At 44.0% G+C, this 19333-nt stretch overlaps 1 protein-coding gene across 4 annotated transcripts; it reads left to right on the top strand.

Moving 5' to 3' along the window:
* Positions 1-1757: 1757 nt before the first annotated feature.
* Positions 1758-17476, top strand: MLYCD (malonyl-CoA decarboxylase). 4 transcript variants are annotated; one of them, XM_059857432.1, is made up of 5 exons: positions 1758-2271; positions 7301-7469; positions 8488-8672; positions 9140-9289; positions 16159-17476. In XM_059857432.1, exons 1-5 carry the CDS (start codon positions 1789-1791, stop codon positions 16690-16692), a joined length of 1521 nt encoding a protein of 506 aa, XP_059713415.1. In that variant the 5' UTR covers positions 1758-1788; the 3' UTR covers positions 16693-17476. The 4 variants fall into 4 exon arrangements, with proteins under 4 accessions (XP_059713415.1, XP_059713417.1, XP_059713416.1 ...); XM_059857434.1 differs by having other exon boundaries at positions 1759-2271; positions 7361-7469; XM_059857433.1 differs by having other exon boundaries at positions 1760-2271; positions 7301-7473; positions 8516-8672.
* The last annotated feature ends 1857 nt before the right edge of the window (positions 17477-19333 follow it).

Below are 19333 nucleotides of genomic sequence, written 5' to 3'. Positions count from 1 at the left end.
TCTAGAAATATCATCACGATTTTTGGTGGAAGTTCTTACCTACCCCTCTGTCTCCAAAGACATTATCCTGGGAATCTGACACAGACAGAGGCTCTTTGGCAGCCCCTTTCCTGGGGAGGTGAAGGAGAAGAACTGACCAGCCAACTTTGAAGGCTTTTTATTTAGCTGAAAACTAAGTTCTAAAGGTGGGAAGGGATTTTCTGAAGCTTAATTCATTGCTAATGAGATTAAAATATTTTTTAAAGATTTTTTTATATGTTTTAATGCTTCGGAGTCATGTTTTCCCTCCCTTAAGGGTATAATAGTTTATCTTATGACTCTATAGTTCCCTAGGACTATAATGCTCATGGTTTTGGGGTTTTTTTTTTGTCCCATTCCTTGGGAATCTCTAACACATTGTTCTAAAACGTGTCATTAGGCAGAGCTCTCTTTTTGTCTCTTCACTGCCAAAGAGGGCTTGATTCTCTCCTCAATTCTTATTTCAAACACTGAGAATCACATTTGAAATAAGGCTTTTCAGGACAATTCTGCTCAGTTCTAACCTCACTGACATCATGACCTGTGTGTTTTGTTGGTTTCATGTCTAAAGGAGGCAAATCCTTAATGTCCAGAGGAATTTTACCTTTCTAAGCCTGAGCTGGAGCAGGATGCAGATGTTTAGCTTCCTTCACAAAAGGTCCTGACACACTTGAGAGTCACTCTTTGGGCTCATGATGAGGTTTTTTTGCCACAGGGCTTTAAGAACAGGCTGTGCTAAGGTCTGTGACCTCAAAATTGCACAACCAAAATTGTGTTGTTTCCTGCAGTGGTTTCAGAGCAAAAACTGCAGCAGGGCTGGCCTGGTGCTGTGGTCCCTGAAGGTATCAGCAGCTTTCCAGGAGCCTCAGCCTCCTCAGGACATGGGGAGCTGCCCAGGAAATCAGATTTGTTCCCTGGTGTGCACCCAGCCACACTTGTGTCACCTGTATTCACACATGAATGATTGATTTCAGAGTTGTGCAAGCCTGGTGTTCCACGAACCCAGCACAGCCCAGCAGGAATATGGGAGCCACAGGGGAGAGGGACACAGTGGGCAGTGCAAGGTCATCAACTGAGACAGGGGAGATTCAAAATAGGTATTTGAAAAGAATTTATTCACTGGTTGGGAGGCCAGGCTGCCCAGGGAGGTGTGGAGTCACCATCCCTGGAGATGTTTAGGTGTCTGCATCTGGCGTTTGTTGCTGTGGTTTAGGGTTACAGTGGCAGCGCTGGGTGAACACTTGGGCTGGACGATCCTAAAGGTCTCTTCCAGTCTTGGTGATTCACGGAATCACAGAGTCGGTTGGAAAACATCTGTTAGATCATCAAGTTCAACTTCAGACCCGACACCAACTTCTCGACCAGAGCGTGGCACCAGGTGCCACCTGCAGGGAGGTGACTCCACCGCCTCCCTGGGCAGCCCAAGTCTAACCACCCTTTCTGCGAGGAAATTCCCCCTAAGGTCCAACCAGACCCTCCCCTGGCACAGCCTGGCACCGTGTCCGATATGACTCGATGGATCCAAAGTGCAGCCCGGTGAATTCCGAGGGCAGGGCGGTGCCGGGGGATCCCCGGGCCATGAGGGGACAGCCCGTGACCTCTGATCGCAACACTCAACATGGCGGCCGACACACCCCTCACACACCCCCAGCCCCGCCACTCTCTCCTCACTTTCCATTGGCTGGTCTTGCTGTCACTCTGCAGACTCAGCCAATCACCGCGCGCAGAGCGGCGGGGCGGGAGGTGCCGCGGCCTGCGGCGGTGTGCGGGATGAGGCGGCTGTGGCCGCTGCTCTGGGCCGCGCGGGGCCCGCGCCGCCTCTCGTCGGGCCCTTCCCCGGCCATGGAGGAGCTGCTGCGCCGCTCGGTGCCGCCGCTGCCGCCCTACGAGACCAAGGAGAAGGCGCCGCCGCCCGCCGAGCTGCGCGGCGCGGAGTTCGTGCGGTTCTACCGCGCGCTGCAGCCCGGGCCGCCCCGCGCCGAGCTCCTCACCCGCCTGGCCCGCGACTTCGGCGTGGAGCACGGGCGGGTGGCCGAGGCTGCCGCCAAGGTGCTGCAGGCCCGAGAGCAGCGCAGGGAGCCCGGGGCGCTGCTGCAGGCCGAGGACCGGCTCCGCTACTACCTGAACCCCCAGTACCGAGGGCTCTTCCAGCAGCTGGGCCGCCTGGAGGGCGGGCTGCGCTTCCTCGTGGAGCTCAGGGCCGACCTGATGGAGGGGCTGGCGAGCAAGGCGGTGGATGGGCCCCACGTCAAGGTGAGGGCTGGCCTGGTTTGGGTGGCTCTGAGGGAATCCGGGGGATGTGGTTTGGGGCCTCCTGCTCGTGGTGCTGCTCCTGGAGCTGCTGTAGGCTGGGAAGCCAGGTCACTGTTGGGGGCTTTATGGATCCCTCAGTTGGAAGGACATTGGGGTGGGTTCAGGGGAGGGGAAGGGTCTGGATGCCAGGTCCGATGAAGAGCGGCTGAGGGAGCTGGGAAGGGGCTCAGCCTGGAGCAAAGGAGGCTCAGGGGGACCTTGTGGCTCTGCACAACTCCTGACAGGAGGGGACAGCCGGGGAGTCGGGCTGTCTTCCCAGGGAACAGGGACAGGAGGAGAGGGAACAGCCTCAGGCTGGGCCAGGGCAGGCTCAGCTTAGACATAAATAAGAATTTCTTCACATAAAGGGTGATTAAACATTGGAACAGACCAGAGAGGTGGTGCAGTCCCCATCCTTGGAGGTGTTCAAGAAACCACTGCTGATGGCACTTACGCCATGGTCTGGTTGGCAGGGTGGTGATGCTCAAAGGCTGGACTCGATGGACTTTTCCAACAGAAATGATTCCATGGTTCTCTGGAGGGACACGAGTGACCTGTCCCCAGGCCATGGCAGCAGTGGGAGCTGCCTGTGCTGACACTCAGGAAGGAGGTGGCCCCTGCTATGAGGAAATAGAGTGGCACTGGGAAGTGCTGGCACACAAAACATTGTTTCAAGTGTTAATTTACAGCAGAGCTGGGCTTGATTATTTTTCATGTTGCTGTTTCAGTTTTTGTCCTCTCTTATGTTCTTTTCAGGTATTCTGTTCCTTCTTTTCACCGATTTTCCACTGTCCTTATAAGCAGTTGAATTTCTGATCAGCTTTTGCAATCCACAGAGTGAAATTTGCTGCAGATCTGTTTTGTGTGTGCAGTTCTTCCTCTTGCTGTTCAGAACTCTCTCACCTGCAACATTTTACTTTTCCTGTGCCAGCATTTTCCTCTTGAGATTTGTTACTTTTTGCTTGCTTACTTCACTTTGCTTATTTCAGCCCTTGAAACAGGACTCTGGTAAAAAATCCACAACATTGTGATCTCAGGCAGCAAATCACCCAACAATTGCTTTTAAAATATCCTTCATCTTTCCACAGGATTTAGAAAAATCAGTGAAAAGTTCAAGTTGCTGGCAAAAGATAATGAAAAAGAGAGCATTTTTGTCAAATTGATTTATCTATGCATCTCCTTCCACAATTAAGCAGTGGTTGGAGTGTAGTTGTAATCTTGTTCTTGTGTTGATCTACTGGAAAAATAAAGAAGCACCATCATTGTTAAAAGTTAGTCCATAAAAAAGTATTTGGTGTTTGCCTCTCAAAAGTCCTGTGTAGCCATTTCATTAGTGCAGAGTTGATTTCAATTCTAACATAAAGACAAATGTGCAACAAGAGTTTTATAACCTCTGTATATTTGTGTCTGCACTGACAAGGAAATGTGGGAATAAAATTAAATGGATCTCCTTGATGCTGGTGGAGAATTACAGAATGCATTATGTGGCCTCCTGGGATTTTGGTTTTGCTCAAACTGTCTAAAATATTTCTTAGTCAGTCCTTAGTTTTTACTTTGCAATTTGAAAGACCTATTAAAACTGGGATTGCCCATTGCTGTGTTGTAAATATGAAATATTTTTCTATTTTCTCAGCACTATCAGCATAAAAGCAGCTCAGGCTGCTCAGATATTGGGTGATGAATGATTTCTATTTTGTGTTTGTTCAACAGATTGCAGTAAAATATCATGTTGAAGTCACTTGAAAGTGCTTGAGCACAATTTACTCCTTGTCCAAATGAGCAGAAATGGAGGGAGAAAAAAGAAATTATTTTAATTTTAAGATGCCCAATAATACATACCACAAGAGCCAGGAGAGTTTAAAGCAGTGCCATTATCACTGCAGTAATTACTATTAGCAATAAAAAAGAAAACCAGTCCCCTTTAATTGGTGTCACTACTGAATCCTTTTTTGCTGGTAGGGATTTTCTTCCAGGGATATTCTCTGTGTTTATTCTGAAGGTAATTTGTGGAGAAAAAATAATAATAAAAAAAACAACAGAAAAAAAATTCCTGAAACCCCACCCAAACCAAACCAAACCAACCCCCCCAGCACAGACACCTTCAAATACTGGGCAACATCAGAGTAGATCTGTAAGTCCAAAATTAAATAAAGCAAGCTGAAAACTTCAAACTTTCCAAAAACATGGGAAAACTCAGCTCTTGTGAGGGGTATTTTATTTAGTCGCTTGAGAGGGAAAATGAAATAGTTCCCCCATCAGAGAAGCATTTCTTCTTAATAAAAAATAATTAATTGGAGGTTTTCATAAGAGTTTTCCCATTTGTTGCCCAAGAAATAGGTACTTGATGTGAAGATTAAAAGGCTGTAATTTGCTGTCTCGTAGCAAGAACATGGAACAAGGAAAAAAAAATAACCACAATTTATTAGACTTGGCTAGCAGAAATTGAAGTATAGCTGGTAATTTGAAATACTAATCTGAGTATGTCTTATTGCTCAAATTTAACACTGGGATGCTGAATAATGAATGTGTTTGCTTTTCTTTTTAATGAAGTGTTGCAGATGTAATTTTTATGACTAAAAAGGCATCTGAAATGAAAATAAGAATTTACATACCACTGAATTTACAAAATAAGAGAACCTGCCACTAAATCTGCAAAATAAGAGACCCAGACTTGAGCCTGGCCTTGTCGGAGTGAAGCTTTTTGGAAATGTCCTGAGAAATGAAACACGAGGCAGAATCTTGTTTAGATGACCTGAGTTAAACAGAGTTTTGGATAGTGAAAACTTTGATGTCTTTCTGGAAGTTTTGTCAGCATAGAATCATGGAATCCTGGAAGGGTTTGGGACCTCAAAGCCCATCCAGTGCCACCCCCTGCCCTGGGCAGGGCCACCTCCCACTGTCCCAGGGTGCTCCAAGCCCTGTCCAACCTGGCCTGGGGCATTCCAGGGATGGGAGCCCACAGCCTCTCTGGGCACCCTCTGCCAGGGCCTCCCCACCCTCTAGGGAGCAATTTATTCCTAACCTCCCATCTCAACCTGCTCTCTTTCAGTCTGAAGCCACTCCCTGTGTCCTGTTCTCCAGGCCAGGTGGGGTTGGACTCAGTGCTGGTGGCAGGTCCCTTCCACCTGGAGCCATTCAAATTCCTGCCCTGTTGGTGTATAAAACTGCATGATTCACAGCTGACAGGTTGTTTGATGTGTAATTCCCCACAAACTGTATTTCTTCTACCCCAGATCATTACTGAGAGCACATGTGCTCCCCCTTCTTTGCTTACAGCTGCATTGCTTTTGTCCAGCTGCACCCTGGAGCTGCAGCAGCTCTGTAATGAAAACAGCCTTTGGCATCCTTTGCTAAACATTCAGAGGAGCAGAGCTCCTGACTCCAGTGCTTCCCACTGTCCCTGCAGGGTGACTGTCCTGAGCTGCTCCTGAGCCTGGTGACTGCAGGAGATGCAGAGCAGAGGGTGGAAATGCTGCCAGCAGGAGTGCTGCCATCCTGCTCTGCCTGCTGCACTGCAGCTGAGCTGCTGTTCAAAAGGCACATGGATGGCAGGAGAGCCTGAAGAATCTGTTCCTTTGCCCCCAGATCTCACAACTCCAGCTCATTTTTCTGGTTTACAATGTGCCCCTACAAAGGAAAACAAACCAAACAATCCTGGAGTGCCTGGAGACTTCCACTACACTGTGGGATATTTGACCAAAGTGATCTGTGGTTATTATTTTAAAACTTCAGAGCTGTGCAGAAAGAAGGATTCACGAGGGAGGTGCCTTAGAGTCAGAATAAACAAACTGATCAGAATATATTTGTATTGAAAAAGAATTATCATGGAGGACAGAATTGTTCTATGCAGATGAATGGCTGTTTCTTCTGGGTTTGAAATTATTTTTTCTAGTGTGTTAAGGAATAAACCTGTCCTTTTATTCAGTCTTGGAATATTTGTAGCAGTTACTTTGGCCAGCAGAAACCTGCTTTGATGTTTGTCTTTTGACAAGTTCCTCTTCAACTTTCATCATGATTAGGTTGTAAGAGGAAATATTTTTACTTTTTATGACAGTCCTGAGACTACATCTGAACTTAGGAAAAATGTTTTAGGTCTTCTGATTAGATTTATATATTTTTTCCAGTATTTTTTTTAATGTAGCAAGCTAAATATATTGAAGCTTATTTTTTATCTCTTCAATATGAAGCAGTAGCTATTTAATAAAAGATTGAATGGAAGATGAGGAGTTTTTGTTTTGAAGTAAATGGTTATTAAGTTAATTTCAGGTAAGGCCAGGTTTCTGATCAGGCTGTTGTAAGTTGGTATCACACTGTGTCTTGTGTACAAGGCAAATGGAAGAAAGCAGAACAAGCTCTGGAATCTCTTTTAGGGATATTCCTGCTGTGCTGAGTTCAAGAATACTTGTTAAATTCAAATAAATTTAGACAGGAAATCTTTAATAATACAGGCAGCAGGAGACTGGTAGGGAATATAAAAATCTCTCTTACAGTGAATCAGGGTTACAATGAAAGGCTTTGACATTGCAGTTGGGTTTCATCTCATTCTGTTCCAAAGCTGGTTGGATTCTCCAGTTCTATTGTCTTATGCTGCTGGGTTTTATTTTTCTTGCTCAAATATTTTCATGTTTTTGGAGAAGAAAAATTCTGTCTGCATCCTATTGAGAGATATTTCCATGGTATTAAAATCTGAGCTACTGTGAGACTGCAGCCTGTGGCCAAATCTGCTCAAAACCTTCTACCCATTGTCTGCTTTTTGTCCACAGTGTTTTCCCTGATCTTCCCTGTCCCTGCTTGCACTACAGACAATCCCTTCAAGGATTTTCCTGGTCTAGTCCTGGACTATTTTGTGGTTAATCTTCTAAAGCAAATCCATAAAGTTTCCTTTAAGCTCCCAGTGTTGTAGTTGGAGTCAATCAAGGTTATCCTCACTCACATTTCCATGTTCTACCTTTCCTATTCAGCAGCTCATTCCTTCTTTGCTCTGGTGCAGGAAATGAATGGAGTTCTCAAGAACATGCTCTCAGCTCATTCCTTCTTTGCTCTGGTGCAGGAAATGAATGGAGTTCTCAAGAACATGCTCTCAGAGTGGTTCTGCACAGGGTTCCTCAACCTAGAGCGGGTCACGTGGCAGTCACCTTGTGAAGTACTCCAGAAAATCAGTGAGTAAGTGCTAAAGGCTGGGAGGAGGCCTTGGTGAGGAGGTGATGGAATGCTTGGGACTGCAGAGATTCCCTGTTTTCGAGACTCTGCTTTTCTGAGCTGAAGGCAAAGTATAATTATGAAATATTTGCATTAACACACTGTAGAGCCCAATTTAAAAACAGATTGTAGTAAAGAGTAAAGGATCATTTGTGCCATAATTTGATCCTGTAGCTCTCACACTGCACTGGTAGAGTGCTGCCTTTCCTTCCAACTTCCTCAGTTACTCTTCCCACAGCTCCAGAGGTGCTGCAGTGGTTTTGGCTGGAGCTGGTGAGGTGCACAGGATCACAAGAGAGCACCTTGGTTTTTATGCAGTGTGCTCTACAACATTGATTTCTGAATGTGTACCATTGATTTCTAAATCTGTAACATTGATTTCAGAACCTACAACATTGATTTCTGAATCTACAACATTGATTTCTGAATGTGTACCATTGATTTCTGACTCTGTACCATTGATTTCTGAATGTGTACCATGGATTTCTGAACCTACGACATTGATTTCTGAATTTCTGTCAAATAGTCAAAGCTGTAAAGAAGTTGAAAATTACTACATTATGTGGTGGGCCACCTTGTTGTATAAAATCTTGAAGAAAAATTAATCTCTAGAATGTTCTGAAAGTATGTTACATAAGTGTTGATGAGACAAAGAGAACTCACACAAGCTGAATATTCCAAATAAAAATAATTAGTAATGTTTAATTACTCTTTGAGGTAATTTGGCAAACACACCAGTGAGTGGGTGTGCAATATTCCTTTACAATCCACTTTGGCACAGCTTGCTGACAATTTTGTGTTATTCACAGCCTGATTCTTGTTTTTTGATTGGAAAGTCTTGTCACTGACATCAGTGGGAAAAGCACTGAGCTTGTGGGGCAGCTGACCTCTATTTTAAATGAAATAATAATAACAATAGCAATTATCATAACAATGATAATGATAATAATCATGATGACAATAAATTAATGATAGTAGTAATTTTATTTTTAATTCTCTCCTTGAGTTCTGAAGCTGTGCACCCTGTCAGAAACTGGGTTGATATGAAGCGGCGAGTTGGGGCCTACAGAAGGTGCTACTTCTTCTCCCACTGTGCCATCCCAGGAGAGCCACTGATTGTCCTGCACGTGGCACTAACCAGTGACATCTCCAGCAGCATCCAGGTACAGCCACTGAGGCACTCAGTACACAGCGAAGTGCTCAAATTGCAGTGTGCTTGTTTAAAAACCCACAGTTCCCTATAATTTGGTAATATTTGCTTTTGTTTCATCTTTTTAGAGAAGAGAGAATTAAAAAATTACAGGGATATTTTGTCTGTCTTGTGTATTATGTAAATTGAAATTTTGAGGGTTTGCTCAAGAGCAAGAAGAATAAGAAAAGATAAGAAATATATAGAGAGAATGAAACTAACATTTCAAAGTGGTTGCAATTACTTCTGAAAACTTTAAACCATGTTCCAATTTTTCTCTTCACTTACTAATGAATAAGCAGCTGTTCCTACTTTTTTATCAGATTTTTAATGTTAATAAATAAAACAGTGGGGAAAAGTGTTAATGCCTTTAAAAATTAAAAAGAAAACCCTCCCGATAATGCTATTAACATTTTTTATCTTTAATCCTTATTTTCCCAGGCCATAGTGAAAGAAGTGCCACCTCTAGAGACAGAAGATACAGAGAAAATCACAACAGCAATTTTCTACTCCATCAGTTTGACTCAGCAGGGCCTGCAGGGGGTGGAACTTGGGACTCACCTCATCAAAAGAGTTGTCAAGGAGCTGCAGGTGGGTGTGCCAGGGGGGCTCAGGGCCTGTTTGCCCAGCATGGTTTAGCTCCCAGTTCATGTCACTGCTCAGCCCAGGAGCTGCTGGGGCTTCCCCTGCACTTGGAACTCCTTCCCTGAGCAGCCTTTGGAGAGCTGGAAGAGCATTTCCTGGAAGAGCATTTCCTGGAAGAGCATTTCCTGGAAGAGCATCTCCTGCTCTTGCTTGATGTCTGCCAGATGTAGATTCTGTTCCACAGCTGACATGGTCAGTGTGAATTCCTTGGGTGGTTCCTGAAGTCACATGAGAACATTTCTGTTGGAGGTGGCTTTGACAGAGCTGTGTTGTGCTCTGATACAATTCAGTTGAGTGGTAAGAGCCTGATCAAGATATTCTCTCTTCAAAGTACCTGACAGTGCCTTTTCCAAAATCTTACAGCTGCTCCAGGAACAGGAACACTTCCTATTTATTAATTAGTTCATTGCTTTGTTTGTTATATTGAATTGCCACTGGCTATTTATGCAGTGTGCATGTGTGCCCTGAATACATCTATTGAGAAAAAGGAGAGAGGTTTCTTTGCCCAGATATGTCTTGCAATATAGTAAAGAAAGTGTCTTAAAAGTCTAAAGAATCTTTTACTCTCTGCCAGTCAGTTCTGTTAATTTAGATAATATCATTGCAGGCTAAGGGATTATTGTTAATAGCTTAATACTTGGAGAGCCTTCTTCCAAGCAACTGGAGAAAGGAATGAAAAATTCATGTACAGAGTGGTGTGAGAGAGCCAGTCACATTCCTGCACTGAGCACATTATTCTATTTAATAGTCTTTACTACTTAAATTGCTGACAAATCTACCACTTAAAAGTAATGATCACTGCTTGTGTTTATATTCATTGTTTCACCTCTGGATTAGTAACCATGTCTGGAAAACTGTCTGTGGTTTAGAACTTCAGTTCTATTTACAAAAACATCTTAAAATTGGATGCTCCAAACTTCTACTGCCAGAAAGTGATAGATTGTTTAATTGCTGAATCATAGCTGCCCCGAAGTTTTTGGGGTTTTTTAAATTTTTTTTTTGTCTATTTTGGCTGAATTTTGTTGCATCTTGCTTTTGGAATGGTTTTTAGAATGATTGTTGAAAGTGCAGTAGTCCAGGTATAATTAGGCCATGCCATCTGTCTGATCTTGACTGAGGGAAAATTGGAATAAATTCATGCAGTTATCTGCTTTCACATCTGAAAAATAATTTCTGGATAATTGAGTTGCTCTCATAAAATAACCCTATTGACATTGTATCTGTCCATCACTAATTGCTTGCAACACCAGCAAAGTTATGAGTTCTGAAGGCAAACAGACACATCATGCTTAGATAACCTAATGCAGGTTTTAAAGTTCAGTGTGTCCAACAGAAGAGTGTGTTTTGTATTTATCCTGATGGCAGAGTTTTTACATTTCAGTGTTTGAAACCCAGCCCCTCTTCAGTGTTTATCAAAGGAAACCCTTTGCTGAGATGCCTTTAAATGCATTTTAAAAATAAAATTAATCCCTCCGTCTTAAATAACTTGAAAACTTGAGTGCTCTCCATGCAATGCCAAAGGTGGAGATCTTCCTCCCTACCCAAATTTCCCACACTGCTTGAAGGTGTTGTGAAGAACCTGCTGGTAGGAAATTGTTGTGTGACAAATTGGACATGGACTGAGGTGTTTGTGTGTAGTCTGTGTGCACAGAATAAAGGTACAACAACCTCTGCATTGCCCCACACCATTCCTGTTTGGAAGGGAGCCACCCTAGGGCTAAAGAAGATAGAGAGGATAATCCAGCAATATTTATCCATTGGGCATGTGGCTCTCTAATAGTTTTTTCGTCACTGTTTGATGTTAATATTTTTCTCTCTCCTGTTCTTCACATTCCTCTATGCTTTCTCCACCTTCATTCCAAAGAGTTGTCCTTGAGTTTGTCTTGAATGGTGCAAGAACCATCTCTCACTGCCTGTTTTCCATCTCTGAAGTGACCCTAAATCATTTTCCTGTTGTTCCCACAGTGGTTTGATGCTCTTCTGCAAGGCCTCCTCGTTCAGCTTCAGCTGAAAATGTTGTGCCTCCCATCTCAGGGGAGAGAGACCCTCTGTATTTCAGCTTCAAAATACTTCCACTGTGGAATTTCTACAAAGTCAGGGTTGTTCAGGCCAAAAGCAGGGCATGCAATGAGTAAATACTCTTGGCAGCCTGTTTTGCCTGGCTCCCAAAATTCTGGAAGTCCTTTTCCTGTGGATTAATTGCACACATGTGCTCTCTTTCTCTCTGCTCAGGTGCAGCAAAGGACTTGCCAAGGTTGTCTCTAGTCAGGTTGGACATAATTCTTGGGAGCAGAATTAGAGTCACTTCAGGAGGGACAAATGGTGCACAGGAGTGCTGAGTGGACTTGGTGACAGCAGCTGAAACAATCCAGCCTCAGCAAAACAGTCCTGGGTCAAAAATTACATCTCATTAAGCCAGTGTCCAGCAGCCTTTGTAGAAATAGATGGGTGAGGTCTCTGATAGGAGGAGGATGTTTTATATCACCTTTGCATGGCTTTGCAATAAACAAATCTTTTTCTCAAGGGCTGCTAAATCACCAAGTGTTCCAGGCTACAGAAGTTGAGACTCTCTTTAATTTAACTGGTAATAAAATGCATTGGGAAGAGGAGACCATTTGAAAGGGTTGAAGATTTTGTTTTTCATTTTATTTAAATTGATGATTGAGACACTTTTATAACTTGCCATTTGAGTCAACTTTTGTGGACATCTGTTTGATCTGCAGAATTCTGTTTGAGTTGTATTGTCCCAAGGTGCTGCAAGCTCTTAAAACTTCTTTTATCCTCCAGTAGAAATCCTTTACCTGACTTCTACCTTAGTGTAACCTGCTCTGACACTTCTACTTGTAAGTGCCACTGTAACATCCAGACTGAAATCCCAGCTGTCGTTCTTCATGAGGAAAACTCCAAATTGGGCCTGTCATGAATGTGTATCATTAGGTCAGGAAAAGACATGTACAAAGCTAGGAGTGTGCTGAGAACCCCTCTGCATCAAAGCCTTCCTCTGACAGGATTTCAAAAAACTGTACTGAAACCTTGAGCTAAACCAGGAAATGATGGCTGTAAATCCAGTTAATACCACACTCCTTCATATCTCATTAATACACAATTAAAATAGAATTGAATTTGTTTAGAAATCTTTTTGCTAATTTGCCTGAACTGGTTGCTGCTAAGCATGAGCATATGTGGGACAGCACTTGTCACCATCAAAGGATGCCAAGCTGATTCCCTCCTGAAAGCATTCCTCGAAAATGTTTTTTTTCCTTGGATTGTTGGGAAAACTGGTGGGGATTTCACACCCCAGTGCTGAGCACTGTTAGTTTGAGGCACTGGGTACAAATGGATGGCTGCTGCTTTTGGGTCTCACTAATTTAAGCAGATGGAGGATGGATGAGGTTGAGGCACAAAATGGGCTCCTCAGTTTCCCTGTGTGCACAGTTTGCACATGGAATCCTTAACCTTTACCTGGACATTAAGATTGGGCATTTGCCCCAGGAATTGCTCTGTATAATTAGGTGAAGGGGTAGGGGGATATTCTGGAGAGCAGAACTGGACCTGGTGTCACCTACAAGGAGCATCCTGGGAGAAGCTGTGCCATTCTCAGGAGCAGATTATTTGGGTTTTGGCAGTTTCTTGACAAAAGTCTGCTACACTGATAATACAGAAGGGGTGTGTGTACAGGCTTCTGTTGTTTCTGAGCATATCCTGTTGGGATTATTTCGGGATGAATTCATTAGGCCACTGATACCACTTTGATCCCAGTTGTCCCTGTACAGATCTGGCAATGGGCTGTGTAGGCATTCTGTGCAGTCTCTTGTTTATATTAATGTATATAAAGCAGGGAGCAGGCAACAAAAATGATCTCTTGTATTTCTGAAATTGAAGCTTGTGTTGTTCCCAGAAATGAATTGGATTTTGAAACTATTTCAGACAACTACAAAAAAGCAAACAAACCCAAATTGAGTGCAGGCAGATCATTTCTAGCAAGCTGATAGGTGCTGGTGAACGAGGAGGTGGATGGATTCCTCATTAGCCAGCCATTTAATTCCCCATGTGTTTGTAGGCACTCTAAGCAGTTTGTGGCTCTACATCATGGCAATTCAGTCAGCAGATGACAGACACAGATAACTGTGCTGAAGCCTTTGAGAAAATTGCTTAGGATTTTATAGCCTGTGGCATTTGAGGGAGAAAACTGATAGCTGCTGTGTGACTCAATAGAATGCTCAACAATTGGTGGCAGATTTTAGCTTTCTGCTTGGGCTGTTGATAATTGCTACCTTAATTTGATCTAGGTGACCTGGGGAGATCATAATTTCCAAAACAGGCTTTGATTTCATTGATGAAAAATGTGACCTTGGACTGCAGCTTTCTGAGTGCAAGACAGTTTCAGATGAGCTAGGGGTAATGGGGGAAATCTGTGCTCTTCTGCAAGGAAAGGAAAAAGAAAACAACAACAAAAAGCAACAATCAAACACAGAAATCCACCCCGAACCAAAACTAACAGCTGTTTCTTAATGGCGTGTGGGTTTCTGACAGGAAAGTAAACATTAATGGATCTCCACCAATAGCCTTAGAAACGGCACATCAATTTAGCAAAACATAAATGTGCCCACTCCACTGCACTTATTTATTTTTCCACGAGAAATGGATGCCTCAGATAAGCTTCTGAATAAAGCTTTTATCAGATATGTAATAGTTGGTACTGTCACTTCAAAATGGGGTCACTTCCCCATGTCTTATCTGTCCTGAGAAGTAAAAAATTTCCTATTTGGTGTTTTTAATAGAATGAGAGCTACTAACTGGGAAGTGTTTGGGGCTGTGTGGGCGAGCAGGTCACTCCTGAAAGGGGGGATGAACAAGGAGCAGCCAATGTCCCCAGGAATCTCTGTCAGTTGTTAATTAGGCACTTTGCAGAGGTTGTAATTAGCACACAGAGAGGGGAGGAAACAATTGATTGTCCCTTTTGTCATGGTGGGGGGTGCACAGGTGCCCTCGGGCTCTGCAGGCTGAGAGATGGGAACCGGTGCCCCATGGAAGCAGTAGGGCACTCAGCTCCTGAGTGAGAACCTGGCAGCTCTGCTCAGGAGCAAAACAGAAGTGTGAGAGGTGGCTGTAAAGGAACTTCTGAATTTTATGAAATGCACGTGCAAGGAAACCTGATGGTTGGATTTCACAGATGGTGTTAAGGATAGCAGCTTTGGAATTACTCCTAAAATATCATGTCTTTTAGTGGAAACCTGGAAAAAGGTTCTGCTTCTTTACTAGAATTTCACTATCTGAGTGTGGCAGTTGTAGCACTTGTGAGCATGACCCAGTCAGGATCTCCTGGGAGCTCTGATGACAAAAATGCTGTTTTGTTCAATAAGATACAGAAATGAGTGATTTTAGGAAATAATTTGCCTGGTTTTCTTTATGTGGTTCTCTAAGGAGATGAAATGAGGTGTTCCTTTGATAAGGTGTAACTCGATCTGCTTTTCTTGTCCCTGCCTGCTCCCAAGAGAATTCTGAGGCTGACATGTCTAACTAACAAAGAGCTTCAGCTCGGGGCAGGTGAGCCAGCTGTGTCCCCAAGCTGCAGGGCTGGCTGTGTGTCACAGTGCTGGAAGGCACAGGACAGCAGGGCCACATTTGGGAAGCTGCTTTGGGAAGGGAAAAGGTTTTGAGAATGCAGAGATGGCCGCAGCATCGCTGACCCTGCAGCCTCCCGGCCAGGCTGCAGGTGGCAGCTGTGCAGCTCAGCAGCAGCGAGGAGCTGCAGCTCTGCAACCTGGCAGCGCCAGCTGAGCCCTGATGGCTTTTTAATGGGTACCTCGGTAATCCTCGAGGTAGGAAAAGCGCCGTTTGTAGTCATTTAAAGACAATTTTCTGCTGACATGAAGATGCTTCTGTAATGTTGATGAATGCCTTGGTTCTTACCATTTCTTCTGTTGGAACAGTAATTAAACCAACACTGGGGTGGTTTCAGCTCAGCTCTGCCTTCCCTCTGTTCCTTGGCTCCCCATCCTCCAGGAGGGTTGCCTGGTGCATTTTGTGTTCATTCCAAGTGACAGTGACTTTATTCTCACTGGTGAGCCCCAAAGCTAATACAATTTTGCTTATGTATGTTTTGTTTTACATGATTTCATAGTTAGCAAGCTTCAATCAGAAATTAGCAGGAGCAGAGAAGAAATTTTATATGGTTTAAACAAGTGTTATACTTGCAGTAAAAAAAACCATTCACACACTTTGTATTTCTTGCTGGTTTAGGGAGTATCATTAAAGGTAGCTGGCCTTTATAGAGAACTTAATTCAAAACTTCAGGAAATGCTTTTTTCCATAAAAATCTAAATATAATACCTCTTGATTTTACAATAGACTAAAATTATAAACTGCCCTTGATATAAAAAAAAGTTATTTATGAAAAATAAATAGTATTTAAATGGTGTTCCAAACTTGTATGTCTATTTAAAAATATACTCTCTCCAGAATCACTTCTTTATGGCCTGTGATTTCATGTTTATTTCTGCCTGTAAAAGGATAACAGCAGAACCCAGTGGTGTTAAGTACTGCAAAAGTGCTTTTATAGAGATGGTGTGTGAGGAATGCATTCAGTCAGTGTTAAAATTTTCTGCGTGCTCCCAGTGCCTTCTCATCACTAACCTGTTACTGCCAGGGGATGTTTTCCCATTTTTTTGTGTCCATGTGTATCAGTCCCTTCTCAGATTCCCTGGTTTTCTCTTGCCAAAAAGCCAAGGCCATCAGCTGCCCTTTGACTCAAACTTCTCTGTGTCAGTCACGACCAAACTCATGATTTAATTTTTCTCTCCTTTTGTCTGCAGAAAGAACTTCCTCAGATAGAAGCTTTTTCCACACTTTCACCTATCCCAGGATTCACAAAATGGCTCGTTGGTCTCCTCTCCTCCCAGACAAAAGACCAGGGAAGGAATGAACTTTTTACAGAATCTGAATGGCAGGAAATCTCTGAGCTCACAGGAGACCCCAGCAGTAACACACTAAAGAAACTCCTGAACACCAACGAGTGGGTGAGGTCAGAAAAGCTGACAGAGGTGCTGCACTCCCCCCTGATGAGGCTCTGTGCCTGGTACCTGTATGGGGAGAAGCACAGGGGCTATGCCCTCAACCCCGTGGCCAACTTCCACCTGCAGAACGGCTCGGTGCTCTGGAGGATCAACTGGATGGGGGACACCAGCCCCCGGGGCATCGGGGCCTCCTGTGGCATGATGGTCAACTACAGGTATTTCCTGGAGGAGACAGCCTCCAACAGTGCCCTCTACCTGGCCTCCAAGCAGGTCAGGGCCTCTGAGCAGGTGCTGGCCTTGGTGGCCCAGTTCCAGCAGAACAGCAAGCTGTAGGGGGACATCATCACCATGACAGTGATGCTGCTGCCTGTAAAGAGCTGTGCTCACCTGCAGTGTCTTACTCCAGTCAGAATGTACCTTGGAGGACAGATGTGCTCGGGGTCACCTGGGTTAGCAGGTCTTGCTCACGAGGTGTTGAATCACCTGTGGTGTGTGCAGAGTTGTGTGTTAATGGGGAGTAAAATCCTCTTCATCAGGTACAGCCCAGGGGTAACTCAAAAAAATAACTGAGCCAACATTACTCTGTTGGTAATTTATTATATCAGCTGTGTTTGAAAGGAGCTGCACTTCTCTGTCAAAATGCTGCTATAGATTGTTCAGAACCAAAGTACCTGGAATAAAAGTAAATTTGGGGTCAAACATATTATCAAAACAGCAACCTACAGTTTTATTTCTACAATATCTGTCTTTTGCACCCTCAGAAAAAAATCTCTTGTAAAACGTCCTGCTATTTCCTGTGTAAATCTAAAACTCACTGAATCTCTGCTTTGCTGGAATGTGGAAAAGCCTTGCACTAATGTTGGAAAATCAGGATCTCAGTACAGCAGGTATGTTATGTTAGATTTGCATGTTTTGGCTGCTAAAATTTAATGGGCAATAAGGAAGTGTTCAGATAGGAGAGGAAAACAAGGCAGACTGTTACTGAGGAATCAGGTGAGGAGTTTCTACATATGTATATTATATGTTGGCTCTGGTAATGTTTTAAGTTGATAAAGAGCTTTTTTAATAACGAGATAGATGTGATTTATAAACCAATAAAACAAACTTTCTCACTAAATCATGGTTTGTGGATTTCAGCATCTCCCTCCTTCACCTGGTGACCCTCCTTGACAGCAGTTTCACCACACAGTGAACAAACAGGACACTCCTGTTTTTAACAGTGAGCAGGGCTTGGCTCCATTCTCTTGGGCTCTCTGATCTTTCTCAAATGCCTTAGAATTCAGGTTTCAAGGTGAAATTTAGCTGCTTGTATATCACATACAAGCCATTCTTGGCTGGCAGGAATAGAGCAAGAGAACCCTCTCCTTGTTAAACTCTTCAGGTTTGAGGGAACCAGGTCACTTACTTCAAGTGCCAGAGTTCTGAAAATGCAGTGGGTTTGAAAGATGGTTTTATTTTGAAGCAGGAGGAGCTATGAGGGCAATTAAATCTGCATCCTCCTGGCCATAGTTCAAAAAGAGCTAATGCTTCTGCTGTATTGCAGATGGAAATACAACATAATCCCATATTCTTAACAGCTGGACTCGAAGAATAATGAGTTTTTTCCACTTGGAGCCTCAGACAATTGTATGAGAATTGGTTCAGTGACATGAAATGATAGCAGCATATGAGGGAGGAAAAGCAAAGCTGCTAATGCTTCCTTAACGCTGCAGTTATTTCCCAGACCTGCCTGCCTACATCTCACACAGCTCAGGGGAAGAGGGCTTCTCTCCATTCCTACCAACCTTCAAATCAGGATGGATGCTGGCATTTGGGCATGGCAAACAAATGCCCACCTGCACCCCGTGGCTGCAGTGTCACCCTCGAGCTAAGAATGACACAAGAACAGATGAGACACTCCATTGCAAGAGGAGAAAAAGAGCTTTTATCACAAAGGATTCTTTGGTTTATGTAGACTGATACAACATATTCTGCTTGATTGGCTAGTTAATAAAGAACCTCTTTTTCATACATTGTCCTTGAGAAGAACAGGAAAACAAAGTGGAAAAACATTACCTGTAGATTGTTTATATTAACAAGTTACCACATTCCTACATCTCCCTAAAATTCTCACAAGCTACTGTGAGAAACAATTGCAGTTCCTCTCTCCCTGACCAGGCTGGCATCACATTGCAGGACTGGTTCCTCAGCTGCTGACCCATGTGCTCACGGTCAGGCCATGTCCCAGTCAGCTCTGTCCCTGTCCCCTCGTGCAGCTGCCACTTTTCTCTGGATGTTGAATGAACTCACCCCTGCATCAGCAGCCAGATCCATCTGCTGGTTGTGATGTGAGGCTGAGAAGGAGATTGCAAAGCTGCAGCAGCTTCTTCCTGGAGCTCGTGTGGATGGGTACATTTGTTAGGTGACATCTGGTCTCCATCAGAACCCCAGCACCTGCAGAGTTGTTTCCTTTTCAGCAGTTGTGGTGGTTGTGCTTGTTGGTTGTGCTGTGCTTTCTGAGGTCACATCATCTGTTCCACTGATGGGTTAGCAATGTGAGGCCAGGGCTCCTGCAGGGAGCTCTGTGTCACATCTCAGCACCAACATCAGTGCACAAGGATCACTTGGAGATGGAGGTGGGACAGGCTGCCCATTAAAGCCATCAGCTGTTAAGTGCTATTAGTTTGCTTTCACTGGCCATTGATTTTTGTCTTTCTGTTGGATTTTCCAGCTTGCTACTGAGGAGAGATTTTAGCATGAAAGATGCTGAGGAGAAAAAAATTAAATATTCACCATCTGTGCTACTTACCAGGACAATAACTGTCTCTGGAGAGGAGTGTGCTCTGTCTCAGGGAGTCGTCACAACACTGAAAGAAGAGAGAGTGCTGTTCCTTTCTGTCCCTGTCACTGAGTGCCACTGCAGTGCCCTTCCTGAGGAGCACAGAAGGGTGTGGGGAGGAAAAAGGGGAGGCAGCTTTTGGTGCCTCTCCTCAGC

This window comes from Haemorhous mexicanus, chromosome 12 (genome assembly GCF_027477595.1).
Source record: "Haemorhous mexicanus isolate bHaeMex1 chromosome 12, bHaeMex1.pri, whole genome shotgun sequence".
NCBI lineage: Eukaryota > Metazoa > Chordata > Aves > Passeriformes > Fringillidae > Haemorhous > Haemorhous mexicanus.
The sequence above is the reverse complement of the archived record's forward strand: the minus strand, read 5'-3'. Positions and strand labels throughout refer to the sequence as shown.

Coding starts and splice junctions, on each gene's coding strand:
- MLYCD (XM_059857432.1), top strand. CDS start 1,789: ATGAGGCGGCTGTGGCCGCTGCTCTGGGCCGCGCGGGGCCCGCGCCGC. Junction 8,673..9,139: donor ACATCTCCAGCAGCATCCAG/GTACAGCCACTG, acceptor TTATTTTCCCAG/GCCATAGTGAAAGAAGTGCC. Junction 9,290..16,158: donor GAGTTGTCAAGGAGCTGCAG/GTGGGTGTGCCA, acceptor TTTTGTCTGCAG/AAAGAACTTCCTCAGATAGA.